Consider the following 19,041-nt stretch of genomic DNA (forward strand, 5'->3'; position numbering starts at 1 on the left):
AAGGCTTTTAGCCACATGCATTGGATCCCGAATCGGATCTGAAAGCAAAGACTGGACAGCCCGAAAGTTTCTCAATAAAAGAGGTTACTTCAAGACAGCTCTAAATGGTAAGAAGCTTTTTAGCATATTTAGCATCGATAACGTCCAATGTGGTTAACATTCCGTTTTTTGCAGGACTACCACTGTTTAAAAAGCTCAGGTAGAGCCACTAATTGTGGTGGGAAAAGGCTATTAGCAACGCCACTCCCTGTATGCACACTCTATAATGCTACACATACAAGCGCTTTTGCTACATGACTTACACAAAATAAACACAGTTAGGACACTGATAAATTATTACTTACTGCTTGCTCTTCTGCGGTCGAGTGGTTAGCATGCAGACCTCACAGCTAGGAGACCCGAGTTCAGTCCCACCCTTGGCCATCTCTGTGTGGAGTTTGCATGTTCTCCCCGTGCATGCGTGGGTTTTCTCCGGGTACTCCGGTTTCCTCCCACATTCCAAAAACATGCTAGGTTAATTGGTGACTCCAAATTGTCCATAGGTATGAATGTGAGTGTGAATGGTTGTTTGTCTATATGTGCCCTGTGATAGACTCCAGCACCCCCGCGACCCTTGTGAGGATAAGCGGTAGAAAATGAATGAATGAATGTAACATTGTAAAAGGAAGAGAGTGTATCCAGCCAAAAAAGCCACGGCCATAAGGAAACTGCTCCTCTGTGACATCACAAAGAAACAATTTTGCAACGCCCTCTGAAACCGAGCCATCCAAAGTTCTTTCTGGGCTCACTTCCAAATGCACAAACCTCATTATCTGTAACTTTGGCATCGTTTAAAACGAAAATACAACATTCTAACTACATTTATAGGTCAGAAGAGTGTTAAAATGATTAATCATTACAAATATAATCCAATGTCTTTTTATTAATTAATTAATTTTTAATAAAGTAACCAAACATATTCAAAACAGTCCTCAATGTATTCCAAATGAACTTTTTCATATTTGATCAATTACTTGTTGGATATAATGTCACTGTACTGTTTTCCTTGGATCATATGACCTAACAGAATAAAAAGAGAACTGAGTTGTTAGATTTGGCTTCTTAATAAGTTCCTAATAATATGACAACATCTGAGGACTCGGATTAAAAAAAAACAAAAACTAAAAAAAACAGGCAGTTTATGTGAACACTTCAGAGCACAGTAGTACATGTATTTGAGATACTTTACATCATATTTACACAGCAGTCTTCAGTTATGTTGACTTTAAAGTTGACTTTTCCTGCTATAATTGTTACATTGGAGTTTTCCAGGTCTTAAACATGTGGAAGTTCTTCTGCCATGATGGGGAAAAAATCTTCCTGCTTGCTTGGAACACCCCCCCCCCCCCATGGACTCTATTTTGTTTTCAACAGCAAAACTTAAATAATGTAATTCTAATAATAAAATAAAAATGTCAGCTTCTTCATCTGCCTGCTCAGCTGGAATGTTCACAAAGATGAACTTTGACCTTGTCACCATGAGACCCTCCCGACTTTTTCATCCCTGGCCTGCCGGAGTTCAAATGTGGGAGCTGCTGGGTCCTTTGACCAGGCCCTGCTCTTTGCGCATCACCGGCGCATGGATGCTGCAGTCCCGAGCCTCACAGAAACCCGGAACACCAGCATTTCCAAGCATCCCGGGAATACCCACGGGACCCGGGAAGCCCCGGGGACCGTGTGGACCCTCCATGCCGTTTTTGGCCACTCCAGGCTCACCCGGAAAACCTGAGAGTGGGAAATAAAAATGGTGTCAACTCATTATATTTTTTTAAAGCAACAACATGCAATAAGTGGATGCAGTGGTGCAGCATGACAAAGAATTAGCATTTGATCTTGTCTTGGTGACCCCGGATTAGCGACTGTACTTTAGACCAGTGTTTTTCAACCTTTTTTGAGCCACGGCACGTTTTTTTACATTGTAAAAATCTTGTGGCACACCACTAACCAAAAATGTTCCAAAATGTCACCCCGACCTCACACGTGCATCAATAAGTCTATCGGAGGAACAAGGTAGGTGTTGCCACACGGACCAATATTACATTGCTCTGCCAGTCTTTACACCACAGACACTCCACAGTAGCCACGTTTTTACATCACCACTTTTTCTCTTTCCAAATGACCTTTCGGGAAACAATGGTATCCATGGAAAGGAATATTCCAATCTCTTGTCTACATGCGCCGTGAAAATCAACCAGAATAGTCAATAAGGCATGCCCAGTAAAACGTAAACATCAACATCACGTGATACCGGCTTCCCCAAGTTTTTCTTTCACTTGTTGGAATAACTCAATATTGCCACTTTTTCGGCTGTCCAGTCTTGAAATTGAGTTTGAATCAAAAACAAACTTTGCTTAGTCCAGTGCCGGGATAAATTTAAACAGGAAAAGATCAAATTCAATCTTGCTAATATTTTATAATTAAACACAGGACATGTTTTATATAGATATATATTTTCTTTTTCAATAAAACTGCACTTGTGAATAAAGTATAGAAGGGTTTAGATTAGATTTAGATAATGCATATGAAAGCTGCTTGCCAACCGCCAATAAACAACAGAAGAAGAAAAACACCACAAAGAAGAACGCAGTCTGACAACTTTCCGTTTGAGCGGGCACAAGATACCTCAATCGGATTGATTAAAGGAATATTCCATCCCTGTTCAATTCTTTCCGTTTGAGCAAATAAACCAAATGCAATTGGAATATTTGGGTCCATGTATACTATTGACATAATGGCTATTGACATAATATTTGCAAATGATGATTAATAAATGTGAATTCTAGTGATATTGGATAATTACTCACAGCACACCTGACGGTTTGTCAAGGTACACTAGTGTGCCGCGGCACAGTCGTTGAAAATCACTGCTTTAGACTATAATAGTGGTGGACCAGCGTGGACATGTGATATTTTACTAGCACTAGCGTCAGTGCTTAGATAATGTGATGTTAAAAAACATAGAAGTCGCTTCCACCAACAATTCTTAAAACTTTCCATTTCTATTTACCAAAGTAACTTGAACACACAACTGAGTTATTCCTTATGGAAGCTTTAACATGTAAAAAAATCAAGACCATCTCACCGGTGGCCCCTTGTGGTCCATCAAGTCCTGGGAAGCCTTTTCCCGGCTGGCCGGCAACACCTTTAGGCCCCTTTTTGCCTGTTCAGACATTCACTCAAGGATGAGATTGTATTAAAAAGCAAAAGAAGATAAGAAAAACGCAGCAACCGACCTCTGTCGCCCTGCGCTCCTTTCTCTCCCTCCAGGCCTCGGTCTCCCTGAGCACCTCGGGCTCCTTTGGATCCAGCTTTTCCTGCTTTACCCTGAGAGATGAAAGGAGGATTTATCCACTTTCATATAAAATTGTTTCCAGCTCCTTAAAAAAAATTCCCACAAAAAACTGGATCAGATTTAGCACCATGGAAGGGCTCACCGTTTTGCCAGGTGGTCCCGGGGGGCCTTTGGCTCCTGGGGGCCCAATAAGTGTTCGGTTGTTGATGGGGCAGCCCTGCGAGCACTTGGCCCGGATGGATGAGGCGTACTGAGAGATCTGGGCCGTGACCACGCCTCGGCAGAGCTGCAGTACCTGCTCGTCTGTGAGACCGGCACCCTGAAGGCAACACGTCGTTTGGTTGTGTGACACATGCAACCTACCATTATTCTTATTTCACTTTAAAACAGGAAGTACGACTCACAGTGGGACCTTGCACTCCTTTAGGTCCAGCTTGGCCTTTGACACCAGGGTCCCCTATAGGGCCGCGGGTTCCTCGGGTCCCGGGGATGCCGGGCGGACCCACTGGGCCTACATCTCCGGTCCGTCCGGCTGCACCTTTTGGTCCACGCTGGGAGTACAATTATTAGTATTATGATGATGTGCTAAAAAACAACTTCAAGTGTGTGTCTAATCATACTAGATGAGTGTGTGATGATTTTTGTTTTGTGTTTCCATGACATCATGTTACCTGTCCTTTGTCCCCCCTGTCAGCAACAGCGCCCTGAAAGAAGAACACAGATCAGGAACGACAAAGTGATGCCATGTTCGGTGTGTAACTCGCACGGCCAACACCAACCTTCTGTCCTTTATGACCTTTTATGCCTTTCCTTCCCTTTGCACCCTGTAAGTGGGGAAAACAAAATAGAAAGTGAGGAAGTCATAAATGTCGGGGGAGTCCTTGGGTCACATGAGTGCACACGAAGCTTCCACCTTCATGATGTTGGTGGACTTTCCGGCAGGAAGTAGACTTTTATTTTATCAAATGAATGTCATTGAATAGTTGCACGTTTGGTGCAGTTTTAAGCTGAAGTGCATTTTATATATATTTTAATAGCTCGGCATGCAGCTTTCCCATTGAAATCCATGCTCTGTACAAACCAGGAAGTGAAAAGGCACACATGCAGTTCAGTTGCAAATGTGAAAATTGTAAGTAGTTCATGGTATTATATAGATGTTCAGACATTTAGGCAAAATATATATGGCTAAATTTGTGTGAAAGTGAAAGTTGCAGTATGAAAGTTAATGTATCTTTTCACAAAAAGCGGCTTTTTTTTTGTTGCTAAGAACTGATATTTTATTAAAACTTGCCTTGTTCTACTGTTGATTACTAAAGATTAGACAAAGGTAGAAACAAACTTTTTTTCCTGATTAGAGATGAGAGACTAATTTTTCTTTTGGCATATACAATGTTTCTAGAGCCCTAGCACACAATATTCTGTGTGCCTTGAAACATCAGTCAAAATCATCAAATATGGCCGGTACCAAGAGGGACGGCTTTTGAAAAATGGCTGGGATTTTGGTATTTTTTATAATATCAGATCCTGCATCCACATAAGTTAAATCAGGTAAGATTTGTGTGTTTTTTCCCACCCATTAAGAGAATGGAAAGGATTATTTTTCCTGATGTTTTCCCCAAAACATCATTAACTTGAGGGAGCAAACACACCCAGACCAAACTTAAAAACATAAAGAAAAAACTTCATTGTAAGTCCCACTTGTTTAGGACTCACCGTCTCGCCATCCGGTCCAGTCTCACCTTTGGCCCCCTGCAGGAAACAACACATTTTGTGAGTGTGACTTCTGGAAGTATCTGATCCCGGGATTTGATGGATGATTTAATTTGACAATGACCAAATGATATCGAAACAAATGATATCGTCTATGAAGCAGCATGACTTCAAAGACTAGTGCTGAAAAGTGGTCAAAATGGAGGACTGCGAGTACGAACTCCTACTACGAGACATGTGTGTAATGCTAACATGCCAGCATGTTAGATTGTGTAGTTGTTATTAGTGATTGTGTGATGAATACACACAATGGGGCCCTGCAGGCCCTTTGGTCCAGGCTTGCCCGGTATTCCAGCGTCTCCTTGCTCTCCTCCAGGACCCTGTTGGAAGGACAGGAAATTCATCCTCCGTAAGGAAGTCTTATTGAGTATTGTTTCATGTATTAATCTAATGTAGCCAATAGAAGCATACAGTCATTGTATGAACTGATGTATTGATGTATACTATACTCTATCCAAAAACAGCACTAGGCATTGGGAATTGAACCTGTGACATAATGTATATGGGACCCTACACAACATGCACTCACCACAGAGCCCACTCTGCCTCGAGGTCCTCTGAAGCCGCGATCTCCTTTGCTGCCCTGCAAGAGTTCACCAAACTTGTAAGTGTATTTGGGAAATAGCTTGATAGATAAGATACTTTATTGATCACCAACAGGGAAAATAAAAGTGGTTGTCATAGAATGTGTTGCTGTTGATTGAAAGCAACCCATTTACAAGTACATTGTAGATACAAATTAAATGCTGATACTAATACTTCGAAGTTTGGACACCACTGCTGTAGATACTGTATGTATAGTATACTATGTATATACTATGTATGTATATATGTATGCACAGTCACAGGTTACAACTTGTGTTATCATCATTATGCTTGTACAAATGTAGTGCATCATGCTGACAACTGTTTCTAATATTTTGACTACAGTATTTTGTCAAAATATCACATAGACATGGATCTTCACTGTAGAAGTACCCACTGAGTCAACATATTTAAGCATGAATACATCAAGTTAGCGTGTCACCTTGGCCCCAAAGGAACCCGGCTCTCCCATCAGTCCCGGGACACCAATGGGACCCTGCGGACACCAACACAATGATATTGTGAGATATGTTGCATCGGAGGAAGCGAAAGTAGTTGAGATGCATATAGTATACACTCACATCTTCTCCGGGGTCGCCATCACTGCCTGGAATGCCATCAAAACCTCTACTGCCCTGGCAGAAGAACAAATATATGAAATAATTGTCTACACAGTATCTGAAAAATGTGTATACTATACACTGATGCAACACATATGAATAATGACTAGACTCATTAGTGAGATGCTGGCTATTATTTCTTGAAATTTATTTCTTTGTACATTGGATGAGTTTTGCCACATATAGAACCATAACAAAGAACATATATCAAAATGTCACACATGAATAAAAAGGCATTTGCATTTGTCATAACAGTCACACCTGCAGAAACATTTGTGTATGCAAACATTTGACTCTACCGTATTGTTTCTTTATGACAGACAACAGGACAAACTTGTTTAGTGTGAGGCTTGTGGTCAGCATGCATCAAGTGTGTTTGGAGCTGCTGAATGCACCAGTAGTGTAAACAAGTGTACACTACGTACTGTATAGTACAACATTTCTGGGCTGCGGCACCCACCATTAACCCTTAATGACAAGTGGCGTCCCAAATTGCAGAAAACTTTCAACTCAAATATCTTATATTTAAAGAAAAAACATTGATTTTGTTGACATTCTTCATGATGTGTGTTGCCAAGTGTTTATTCAAGGTTTAGTGGATGGTATATCTGACAAAACCCATTGGCATTTCTGTTCTCCTTTGACCTCCTTGTAGGAAAATGTATATTTTAAACTGGTACCTGCATTGCATCATGCTAGATTTGCATATTGGAGCATGTGGAGTAGAGGAGTTACCACAAAGTTACCCAAGACGTTGTATTTGCCAGTATAATTTTGCACGTATGTTAGCGTGTAAGCACTATTTTAATACGTGAATAGTCTGTATAGTTATGTTAATAGTTATGTTGTGTGCTCCATTCGTGTTGACATGTTATGTTGGCTTTGTTCCCACCGCTGCATTAAAAATCCCTCTAATAAAATAAAAGCAAGCCTGCAAACCCCTGAAAACAAATCTGTGACCCTGGCCTCCTTACAGTGGTTACCTGTTACTTACAGGATACAAAATTATACTCTTTGCCTTTAAATCGCTGAATTCTTCATACTTATCTGACTTACTGTCTATGTTCCCTGCTAGAACAATGAGGTCCAGCTCACAGCTTAAATCTCTGAGGTGAAAGGGACTTTTCTGTCTGACCTGAGCACACCACACTCCATGTGATGTAAACAACGAGCAGCCTAATACTGAAAGTGAAAGTCTCACCCATAAGCCGAAACTTCTTAGGTATTTTGTGCACAAGGCTAAATTGAAACCAATTGACAGTGCTGCCGTGTTAGGTAAACCATGTGAAATAATCAGAAGGAGTGGTACCTTTGGTCCAGCAGGCCCACGGTCTCCCGTCTGTCCCGGATAACCCTGAGGAGGACAAACACCAAACATTCACACCTACAATAAATGAAGTACGGTATATGCTGTTTAAATGACATAGAAATAAAGATTTCAGAGGAAGTGTGAGAGGTTTTGTACGTTGTAGCCTCTATCACCAACGTCCCCTCGGAACCCTGGTCCTCCAGTCTGACCCTGCAAAACAAAGACAAGACAGTGACGCCTCAATGGCAACCTCTATTGGCCAGCAGAAGAAACTGCATTATGTTCCTAATTACAAGCCTAAGCTCTACATCTTTTATTTCCTTATAGCTACCTTTCGTCCATCAGGCCCTTGAGGGCCCACTTTGCCCTCTTCTCCCAAGGATCCCTAGACAAAAAAAACCCAACACAATTGGTCATAAAACATTTAAAAACATGTAATGATAATATATTAATAATGTAGTGTTCTGCACCATTTGAGGTGATTTAAAATGCTTCTAGAATCCTCGGGTATCTAGTTTTACCTTGGTACCTTTACCTCCTCGCGATCCTGCTGTTCCAGCATCACCGCCAGGGCCCTAAAATCAACCAAAAATAACCCAAATGATAACAATTTCATAATTTATGTGTCGAATTAATGGATTGATTGACTGAAGATGTTTCCTCACAGTGTTACCAGAGACTCCGACCCCTCCCCGCGGTCCCTCCATGCCGATGTCACCCTGCAAACAGGAAGTCATGAGCCACGTGACCCGAGATGGTCAAAATCATCAGGAGACTATGATTATGTTATTGATTGTATCTAACCCTGGAGTTAGTTTAGTCCCTGTCTCTTTATGAACCACACTCCCTTCTGATTGGCCAGCATCTAGATGCCTAATATTGGACAGTGTCTACAATGTGTGGTCACCTTTGAACCAGGTTCTCCACGCTCACCCGTGGTTCCTAAAAGTCCTGGTTCTCCCTGGAGAGAAAAAAGAAGAAATTATTAATTTAACTGGTTTAAAAAAAAACAGATTTGAAGTGTTTACTCACCATGGCTCCTGAGAAACCAGAACCTCCTTCTTCACCTTCGGGTCCAGCATCACCCTGTCACATGAGCCATAACATAAACATCCGTGTAAAAAAAATTAACACATTTGATCTGATAAATTACACTGTTTCATTCAATCAAATGGTGTTTTCATATTATTTGTTTATAATATTACATTGTTGATTATTGATAAGAAGCAGACAGGCTCTTTCTTGTGCATTTATAAGATAAGGACAATAAGATTTGACCAGGCATGAAACTGATATAAAGAATTTATTACCCATTTGTCACTCAAATACTGAGTTGCTGATGCATATTCACTTTTATTTTCCATCATTTTACTTTCACTTTTCCCATTAGATCATTTGTAAGAATAATCCTGACAATTCCCCTCACACTTCTGTGTCGACTATCACTTTTAGTGGGTGGTTGCTGTAGCAACAGCAGCATTGTTACCACATGTCAGCTTGTAAGATGAGAAACTCACCACTGGTCCAGCGCCTCCTCGTCTTCCCTGGACTCCTTTACTTCCTTTGTAACCCTAAAAAGACAAACAAATTTGACTCTGTGGTGGATGAATGTACACGTGGTCCTCAGGTTACGACGTGGACCAATCACGTGTGGCTCATTCAGCAGCTATGCAAATATATAACATTGCTTATTAATGAACGCTCAGCACATTATTATGGGCATCATTATTTTCTGATGAAAATCAAAGGCATCGACACAGAAATGAAAATGAACTTCGTAGAAAGTTCCACAGGGAGGAGAAACATCCACCAATACTGGCCACACCCGTTTGACTGCTACAGCCATCTTATAAAGATTGTATCCTTGAGCATGTTAAAGGCTCAGCTCCCATGAAAGTGACAGTAATGACCAAGCAGTGCAGTGGTCAGTGAGGCTTACATTGCACTACCCATTTATTGTTATTTCATTTTGATTTTACTTTTAATCTTATATTGCTGCTTTATTCTTAATTACCTCAAGATTTAGTTAGAGAGAAACAGTATCTCGATTCTCTGTATGTCGTTTATATATAGGGAATTGACAATAAAGAACCTTAATTAAGTAGAAGGCTAAATGATTGAGGAATGAATTTTATTTTTTCTCCTGCCTCTTCTACTTCCTCCTCACAATAAACAACAGCGATAAAAGGTTATTATTTTATGCCCTTCACGTGTTCTGTGTACAGTGTGAGTGACTGAGGTGTAAGACCGGACTTGACTTACATCACAGTCTAGTTACCCGGGAACCCCCTGTATTGTTTTATGATCATGTTTGAGTGTCACCTCTCTGCCTTGATGTCCTGGCCCTCCCGTTTTACCCTGCAGGCCTCGGGAGCCCTGACAGGAAGTGAAGAAGACTAGTAAGTGCCTTGTTGCTGGTTATTCAGGTTCTTATGTGTGAATCTGGGAGTTCTATCCCTCTTAATCGGAACTCTCATTGGTACCTTCGGTCCAGCAAAACCAGCGAACCCAGGCTCTCCAGGTTCACAGTCACACTCTGTAGGCCCCTCCTCGCCTAAGGCTGCGTCACCCCCCGACTCTTCAGAGGAATCTGTCTCAGGTCCTTGGTGCTTGAATGGTACCTAAAAGAATTCGTTTGACATGATTTGTACACATAGACAGTCTGTGGAGGTGGTAGTCTTCCTTTTGTTGTGGTTCATGTCTCTAAAGTTTGACCTGCTAAAAGTCATATGGGAGAACCCACCTTCTTCCGGCCCACCTTATCCTTCTTGGCGTAGTGGGACTCTGTGGTGGTGATGTAAGGGTAAGCGTCCTCTGTGATCATGGTGACGTGGGTGGGGACGGGTCCGTAGGGGTCATAGTCATCCTCCTCAGGATTTTGGTCCTCATCATAGCTGTTAGGAGACTCTAGTGCAGACGGGACATTCTTATGGATATTTATGCTAGTTTGACGTTGTGTGATATCCACTTTTTCAATTCTTGAGAAAATATTACAACAATCACAGAGCAGTGATTCAGTTGTGTTGTTCTTTTCAATTTTCTTGGTGTGTCCTTTTGCTGTCAGTGGGTGTGGCTGACAAAGCCAGGCTTATCAATTCCACTTAGCAACAAGTGACCTACCAATATTCATTCATTCATTTGTTTTCTAACGCTTATCCTCACGAGGATCGCGGGGGTGCTGGAGCCTATCCCAGCTGTCTTCGGGCGTGAGGCGGGGCACACCCTGGACTGGTGGCCAGCCAATCACAGGGCACATATAGACAAACAACCATTCACACTCACATTCATACCTATGGACAATTTGGCGTCGCCAATTAACCTAGCATGTTTTTGGAATGTGGGAGGAAACCGGAGTACCCGGAGAAAACCCACACATGCACGAGGAGAACATGCAAACTCCACAGACAGATGACCGAGGGTGGAATTGAACTCGGGTCTCCTAGCTGTGTGGCCTGTGCGCTAACCACTCTTTCACCGTGCAGTCAACCTACCAATATTACTTACTGTATTTCAGGTAGTGTGTTTGACATGATATGTGTTCTTTGCTGGATTTGTGATATTATTTTGAAAATTATATTTTACTGACCAGGTTGGGGGGGCCTCAAGCTGTCATAATGATCAATGACTGAGCCTTCAAAGGTGTGATCCTCACCTGCACAAAAGACACAATGTGAAGAGTGTTTTAGGATTCTCCGATTCTCTGGATGCAAGTGTTAGGACTGCGACTACATTATGAGACATAAAAGTGATGCAATGAATGACCAGAGTGGTTTCCAGAATAGTCTTCCTGGCAGAGAGCGCAGATGACACACAGCAGAAAGATGACCAGCATCCGGGGCAGAGATGCCTGCAGGAAATAATCATAAATAAAAACAGTGGAAGTATGTTCATGTGTAAACAAGTTCATCAAATAATATATTCTATTCATTATTGTTGTTCAGATGTGCTCTTTCTCAGGCTGCCACGACATTCCTGAGGCTACCAAAGTCACAATTCAGCTGCACTCTGACCTTTGACACCAGGTTAGGGGGTCAGAGTGCAAGTCTGGTACTGTGAAATGTAATGTATTTTTTGCCTAAACTTAAGCATTCATTTAGCGAATGTGAGCTGGATGTTGTGAAACAAGGTAGTTTTACCCTAATGATAATTTGTTGTTGCAATAGTAAATCAGGCTTTAAATATGGCATGAATTTAGGCAAAATATTTCAAAGTAAATGAATTCAAAGTAACTGTGAATAATATGTAGTCTACAGCGGTCACTGAGTGTCAGTAATGGTACTGTAACGTTCGGTGTGGCATACAAATTTCATTGCTGGAACATCAGAGATTTGAATTATTTCACAACAGGTACAACAATCCCCCAACACGGGCATGTGACCAAGCTAAAACTCAACTCTGAATCCTGGATGTCACTTCCGGTCCGCCCGCTACTCAGTTTCCCTGGGGAGTACATTTGTAGGAACACACATGGGCACAACCCTTATTCATGTCTTTAATTCAAGGTTTTAATAATGTTCATTAATTCATTCATTTTCTACCGTTTCCTCACAAGGGTCGCGGAAAGTGACAAACAAGACAAACAACCATTCACACTCACATTCATACCTATGGACAATCCAGAGTCACCAATTAACCTTGTTTTTGCTTTTGTTTTTGGAATGTGGGAGGAAACCCACGCATGCACGGGGGGAACATGCAAACTCCACATAGAGATGCTATAATAATGTTAAAAAAACAAATTTGGCAGCTTATAAAGTTTTTTCTTCTAACGACAAAAATATTGAATTTATAAGTATATAAATGGGGAATCCAACTTTGCTTATCACGGTCTGGAACCAATTAACCACAATAATGGAGGACCGTATAGCAAAGTATTGTATCATTATCTCTCATTAATGATCGATACACTGCACGACTACAGTGTACTATACTACAACGACATACTTTGGTTAAATATAGGCAGGTGTATAAAATGATAATACTGCCTGCACTTTTGATTTTGCTTCATGGATCCTCAAGGTGACGCACGGTGCATGAGTGGTTAGCATGTACGCCACACAGTCAGGAGATTGGGAAGACCTGGGTTTGATTCTCCCTGTGCATGCATGGGTATTCTCCAGGTACTCACATTCCAAAAACATGCTAGGTTAATTGGCTATTCCAAATTGTCCATAGGTATGAATGTGAGTGTGAATGGTTGTTTGTCTATATGTGCCCTGCCATTGGCTGGTGACCAGTCCAGGTTATACAAACCAGCTATGATAGGCTCCAGCATACCCCCGCGACCTTGTAACAAACTGCATTATGTTCTAAAATATATTTGACCTTTCTTTGGTTCCTCAGATATCAACATGTATCATAGTTGGTTTTAGGGGAGCTTATCAGTGGCTGTTTTGCCCCATAGTACTTTAATGATTGTGGGCAAAATACGACAATATTGTATTGTTACTATCGTGTCACTCTCTGATTCCCACCCCTTATGAACTTTGAGTCACATTTGAGTGGGTGGAGTCTACGCCAACAAACATACCTGCAACGTTTAAACCCTCCCGTTTTTTTTCCTGCAGTATTCATGTTTAGTTTCCTGTAAATTGCCCATACTGCAGGTGAAAATGGTAACGGTATCCGCCCTTGAGCCACAGCGGTGGACCATCTGGAAATTTCCTGGAAACCCTTATTTTCAAATGTTTGCCCGCACGCTCGCAAAATGTGGACTAGATCATCTAGAAGTTTTGTTTAATACTTGAAGTATTGGATCACTGACACATAAACTGATAAATGTTAAACATTAAATATTCCTTGACTGATTAAAAATAAAGCAATTAAAAAAAATATCTTCCTGAGGTAACCGAGTCCCATGCGCACAAAAAAGTATACAATAAAGTATACTCTGTTATATTTCTATTAAATGAAGCATCTATGCACTTCATCCTATGAAAATAAACTGGCCTGTTTTATACATTGTAAAAAGATCAGTATTTTTTAAAGAAATGTACAAAATATTGGAAAAGACAAATATACAAAATGTTAGGAAAATAAGGGACACATTCTATTTTTAAGTTTCTGAAGTCAGTGACCTGCAAATGTGACGTGTATCATAACACAAATGACCCCGCAGGACCTCAAGGCCAGTGAGGTGAAGGCCATAGATTGAGTATTCTTGTAGGCTATATGACGCAATATTATAATTTGACTATTGGACTAAGGATTTTAATTTTAACCCAAATAAAAACCCAGCAAAATGTTCTCCAGAGAACAGACGAGGGCACTGACAATACCTAGGATGGTAGAAACATGCATGGTAACTTTTGCATGGTAGAAATGTGATTTATGATTACCAGCATTAAAAAAAAGCTTTTTAAACTCCATCTTAAAAGTGCACCTCAAAAAGAGGAAGAAGTTTGCCGATTTTGAGAAACAGCATCAAACTTTCTCACAACTAAAGAGTTAATTCTAGTTAATTCTATTTTTTTTAAACCTTTCAAGCTACACTGGATTTTCTTTTTTAGTCAACTTCCTCTGTTCTCCTACTCTACTTCCTTCATAAGTGACTCACAGGTCCACTGGGCCCTCACCTTGTCACCAAAGGCTCCCATCGTGCTGCACAGCGAGTTGGACCAGATCCTGCACACCCGGGCTGCTTTCAGGGCGCAGAAACAAAAACAAGAGAGTTCCCTTTGTAGTGCTCAGCTCTCCTCACTGCATGATTCCAGCGATGGTTCCCGTCCTGGATCGTCTCTCTGTGGCTCTGCGGATGCCCTCAGGTTCCCAGGAGCTGGCGGGACCCTGGCTGGTGTCTCGCTCGCCTTCTCTTTTTTTGTTCCTCTCATCCAATATCTTTTCTTCTCAACAGGGTGAGAAATACCTGAGGCAGAATCAAGCATCAGCACAGCAGACGGGAAGAAGAAACACAAGACGGAGCGACGCTGATCATCAGGAGGAACATTTTGGATTTTTGTAGAGGTGATGCAGCTCAGTGGTCCTCTAGAAGCAAAGTGATGACATTTGAATTAGTGGAATTATTGATTGATGGAAAAATCTTCAACCAAATTACCCTGGGTTTCCATAAAAAGAGCTCAATTAAAAACAATTCAAATTATTTACAAATTATATATTATAATATATACACACTCCAGTGCCACTCCATTGGGTACACAATCCAATGAGTCAATAAAAAACACTTGGTTTTGGCTGTTAGGTTTTCAATAACAATATGCTTATCATTGTGTTTACATTTTTGACATGTCAGCACACACATAAACGTCAAACCAAAGCCACCAAACATTGTCAATAAACGTGCCACAAATGAGTCAAATCAAGACCAGGGAGACCTTTGACCCCTGTGGTATCACAGCAGCACCACTGACACTTGTGTCCAACATTCCATGGCCTCACACGACCAATCCAGTGGCTTTGGGGGCGGAGCCTGTCCACACTGTAAGACAGTCAAAAGAGGAGCAGCAGCAGCAGCAAACAGTGGTTAAGATCATTTTTACTCTCCTTTTGTGTTGAGATCTTTAAATTCCACCCCTCCACAGAAGCCTTCTTATGATTGGATAACTCCCAGAATGGCATTCCATTCCAGGCGATGACCATACAAGAACAACAATTACAATAAAAATGTGTTTCCATGTTTATTACTTTCAATCATCATCATGAAAAAGTAAAACAGTTCAAAGTTCATCATGTTGATGCTGCAGGTTAACAAAACTGAATCCCTATCCTATGTTGACCTATCTTATCAGGAACTGTCGCTCTTCCCTCGCTCTTCTTTCCTTTTCTTCTTCTTCTTCTTGCGGTCATGGTGTCGCTCCTCAGGTGACCGTGAATCCCTGCAGAGATGCAGACAGGCACTGATAAGAACAGGTGGAATTGATAAGTAGTTAGTCACTTCACTCAAACTAAAGAAGACTCGCCTCTTCCTCCGCTTCTTCTTGCTCTCTCTGTCGTGACTGCGATGGCGTCTGCTGTGTGAGTGGTGCGACTCTGTTGATGCAGACCGCCGCTCATCCGGTTTATGCCTGTCAGGGAAATCATCATGTTGGTAAGGGTGACAAGGGAAGATCATATGACCAAATGTCCTTGACTGATTATTTTAATAATAGTTTTACAATACTGAACGTCTGTTTGATGCAATATTTGTATTGATCATAATTAAGGTCTGCATGCAACAACAGCGCCGCCGCAGGTTGCAGTAAGTAGTGCACTCCATTGTGCCGCAAAGATTCAGGGCCACACAATCCTACGTTCACACCGACGCCGAATCGATGGCGAATTAAATCGGTGAGCAAAGCGGCGGCAAAGCGTAACAAAGCTTAATGAAAGTGTAAAGACCGTAATACAGCGTAAGAAAGGATTGAGCAATTCGGGACATTCGGCAAGAGCGCCAAAAAAATTGTTTAAAAATTTGAGGCGATCTGTCACGAATTGCGTAAAGCGGGGAGAGCGTATTAAAGCTTATCAAAGCGTCACAAAGCTTATCAGAGTTTTGCTCAAAGCGTAGGAAAGCTTAACAGAGCTTGGTTCAAAGGATCAATGGATCTGCTGCATCTATATTGTAGCGTCGTTGCCGACGCTATGGAAATTACACGACTGCGATCGCTGACAAGCTTTTTATTGCACAACAATAATACTGGCTACTGTCGGCCGTAACCACGCCGTTGCAACCACCGCCAGCAACACAACAGTACTTCCTCCACCAGACACGCCCCCACCCCCTGGCGCATTCACAGTCACCCGGAACAGTCGGACACCCAAGAGCACAACGTCAACATGAATACGTCAGGGTCGCTACAATATGCTCTGGATCAGAGGCGGGATGCAGTCGGGATCTCGAAATTTTCCATTGCGTAACAGAGCTTAACAGAGCTTAAACATATCTGAGGAGATTGTGAGATTTTTTGAAAAATTATGCTGAATTCGGCGCCGATTCAAAGCGCGACATTCGGCGTCAGTGTGAACGTAGCTTTAAGAAGAATGTCCACGAACCTTCGGGAGGTTACTGCTCTGTCCTCCTCTTCTTCCTTGACCTCCTCTTCATGCTCGTCCTTCCACTGTCTGCCGAGCTCGTCGGAGTGGACTTGGATGACCTCTCTGATGACCTTAGGGATGATAAGAATGGTATCGTCTCACAAAAATTCAGTGTATATGAGTAAGGAATGGCTACAATGAACCTACCTCCGTGTAGGACTTCTTGGTGATGTGAACGTTCTTGGCGCGGTAGGACTGACGCCGCCTCTTGTAGTCCCTCATCTCTGCCATCCGCTCCAGGTGGGTCTTTGGCTCATTTAGTTCTTCACCTACACAAGAGGTCCTCGTGATGGTAACAATGGGGAACTGCAAATACCGAATAAATACAGGGTGAGTCATCTTACCCTTCTTTAGCTTGGACACTAAATCCACGTAAAGTTCGTCGTTGCTGGAGGCGCCGGGTGCCTTCTCTTTGTTGACGGTGTTGATCACATGATCGTACAGGGCCAGGCGGTCAGCCACGGTGAGGTCGCACACGGCTCGCTTGTGGTTTTGCGGGACGTCGACGGGCTGGTAAGAGAACTGACCTGACGGACCAGCAGAGAACATGGGAATCACACACAGAAGCCATCCTCGGTAAGATACACATAAAGTTGTGCATGCTTGGGTGTTGTTGGAAAGGATAAGAAGTCACAAGGATACTGCACACAGTCAGGGGACAGGATGTTTTCAGTTGTCATTGCATATCTAATATATCACTATATTGATGAACAGACGCATTATAATGCATGACCTAGTCAGCTGAAGTAGCTTTTTCAGGCCTCTGAACGTGTTTTAAGTGGATAGAGATTATTTTAAAAGTTATTTTTCTAACACTGACGTGGCAGAAATGTGTGGACATGGCTTTTGTGTATGACTGTTATTAACACGTAAGGATAATGGCAATAGTTAATTGATTTAAACAGGTGAGGATAGTACTACCCTCTCGTGGTATATTCTGAGAATGTTACTACAGTGTTATCAAAGTTAACGATAGAGAACACTGTCTTGTTTTTTGTCTTCTTTTCATTCCAGAGGTGAGCATTTACCCCCACCAACCAACATACTGTACGGTGTCTAGATCTGCCCTTTAGGTATCGTACCACTGTGCTTGGTGCCCCAACAGCAGCTTGCCAAAAAAAGTTACGGTATGGTTCTCAATTACTAAGTTTCCCTCCACAACTTTTAATAAATGCTGTACACTGCTTGGCAGTAACTGTGCTTTCAATACCTGAATAGAACAATTCCAAACCAGTATGTTACCTTGCCAGAAGGTACCTTCCATTTTCATGAGTGGTGCAGCAGATCTGGCCCGCAGGATCACCTGGTTCTGAATGTTTTCATCTACAGGAAAGAAACATAAGCTATATTTTTTGACAAAACCCAAATATTATTGACACATTCTGATAAAGTCCTCACTCACCCATTATAAAGCTTCTGACGCTTGTGTTCTCATAACAGACAGAGGGATCATACATCTCGGCCTGTAAGACGTGATTTTTAACAATGAAGACGTCTTCTTGACAATGAGATATTTTCCTACAGCGCTGCTACTTCATGGAAACACAATGAGAGTCAGTTAATTGTACCACCTCCTCCTCAGGGGAGTAGCCCATCTTTCTGAGGCGGCATGAAGCCTTGTGTCTCTCCATGGACCGAACCGGGACACGATGGCCAGGGTCAAAAGGACACAGCTCCATTGGTTCCTGGAATAAAGACAATAAATCACTGTTATCTCGGAATCTGGTCACAAGTAACAGTCTTAATAAATGACCATTTGAAGGGTCCAAACTAAATGGAAGTATAGCTAGAACTATATACTAGGATAACTTTAGTAAATCATATTGAACACACATTTCTTATTACTGTATTTACTGTACAATTGTAGGTTGGCTGTAGTCGCCGTCACAGAACTACTGCTTGGTTTGGGCCCAACCTGGATCACTTTTGAAGTCCCAAGTGCTCTATTTAACTCGCGTTTTACAAGAGTAAACATACAATGATATATAGTTTGAATCATGCATAATGTTGTCAGAAGACGTTGCAGCTTGCTACCTTATCTTGGTTGTTTTCATGTGACCATCCCAGTAGGTCGTATATTTCTTGTATCTGCTTCTTGTACTGTTCCGTAAATCCCATCAACTCGTGCAGACGTTCCATTCGTTCCTGGCGGGTTGCGTTTTCTATAGAGTTCGACATTTTGGCAATGGCTATGAGTCCACCGAGAAGGTAGCTGAATCAAATTCACCACAGGGATTTAGGCAACATGTCGGCCATGTTGTAGGTGATGACGTCAGACTTTCTTCTTTGTGAGTGAGTGAGTGAGTGAGAGATAAATGTACAGCACGACATCTGCCGGAAAGTGGAGTAATTACAGGTCACGTGAAGAACACTTTCAGAATGCAACATGGCGGAAC

The 19,041-nt window shown here is 41.9% G+C and overlaps 2 protein-coding genes across 2 annotated transcripts; both read right to left on the reverse strand.

Moving 5' to 3' along the window:
* Positions 1 to 935: 935 nt before the first annotated feature.
* On the reverse strand, positions 936 to 14,715 carry LOC131105723 (uncharacterized). Its single transcript, XM_078790715.1, has 26 exons — positions 14,191 to 14,715; positions 11,378 to 11,462; positions 11,202 to 11,267; positions 10,359 to 10,522; positions 10,099 to 10,236; positions 9,938 to 9,991; positions 9,133 to 9,186; positions 8,648 to 8,701; positions 8,523 to 8,576; positions 8,281 to 8,334; positions 8,137 to 8,190; positions 7,947 to 8,000; positions 7,772 to 7,825; positions 7,616 to 7,660; positions 6,268 to 6,321; positions 6,129 to 6,182; positions 5,631 to 5,684; positions 5,350 to 5,421; positions 5,045 to 5,080; positions 4,111 to 4,155; positions 4,003 to 4,035; positions 3,736 to 3,882; positions 3,474 to 3,650; positions 3,273 to 3,363; positions 3,122 to 3,199; positions 936 to 1,764 (listed from the first exon to the last, which is right to left on the reverse strand). The coding sequence occupies exons 1-26, from the start codon at positions 14,209 to 14,211 to the stop codon at positions 1,559 to 1,561; spliced, it is 1,998 nt and encodes a 665-aa protein (XP_078646841.1). The 5' UTR covers positions 14,212 to 14,715; the 3' UTR covers positions 936 to 1,558.
* A 521-nt stretch (positions 14,716 to 15,236) lies between these two features.
* On the reverse strand, positions 15,237 to 18,943 carry snrnp48 (small nuclear ribonucleoprotein 48 (U11/U12)). Its single transcript, XM_058053041.2, has 9 exons — positions 18,680 to 18,943; positions 18,217 to 18,330; positions 18,048 to 18,108; positions 17,888 to 17,968; positions 16,990 to 17,172; positions 16,793 to 16,914; positions 16,604 to 16,716; positions 15,532 to 15,636; positions 15,237 to 15,447 (listed from the first exon to the last, which is right to left on the reverse strand). Exons 1-9 carry the CDS (start codon positions 18,821 to 18,823, stop codon positions 15,357 to 15,359), a joined length of 1,014 nt encoding a protein of 337 aa, XP_057909024.2. The 5' UTR covers positions 18,824 to 18,943; the 3' UTR covers positions 15,237 to 15,356.
* Positions 18,944 to 19,041: the final 98 nt, after the last annotated feature.

Source organism: Doryrhamphus excisus, linkage group LG5, assembly GCF_037039965.1.
Source record: "Doryrhamphus excisus strain RoL-2023G ecotype Guam linkage group LG5, RoL_Dexc_Guam_v1.1, whole genome shotgun sequence".
NCBI lineage: Eukaryota > Metazoa > Chordata > Actinopteri > Syngnathiformes > Syngnathidae > Doryrhamphus > Doryrhamphus excisus.

Bases quoted from the DNA above. Each gene is read 5' to 3' on its own strand.
- LOC131105723 (XM_078790715.1), bottom strand. From the start codon at position 14,211: ATGGGAGCCTTTGGTGACAAG. The intron at 8,001-8,136 runs GTAAAACTAGAT...TTTTTTGTCTAG, and splicing joins GAGGAGGTAAAGGTACCAAG to GGATCCTTGGGAGAAGAGGG. The intron at 6,183-6,267 runs GTGAGTGTATAC...TGGTGTCCGCAG, and splicing joins ATGGCGACCCCGGAGAAGAT to GGTCCCATTGGTGTCCCGGG.
- snrnp48 (XM_058053041.2), bottom strand. From the start codon at position 18,823: ATGTCGAACTCTATAGAAAACGCAACCCGCCAGGAACGAATGGAACGT. The intron at 18,331-18,679 runs GTAGCAAGCTGC...TCTTTATTCCAG, and splicing joins ATGAAAACAACCAAGATAAG to GAACCAATGGAGCTGTGTCC. The intron at 15,637-16,603 runs GTTCGTGGACAT...TTTCCCTGACAG, and splicing joins AGAGCAGTAACCTCCCGAAG to GCATAAACCGGATGAGCGGC.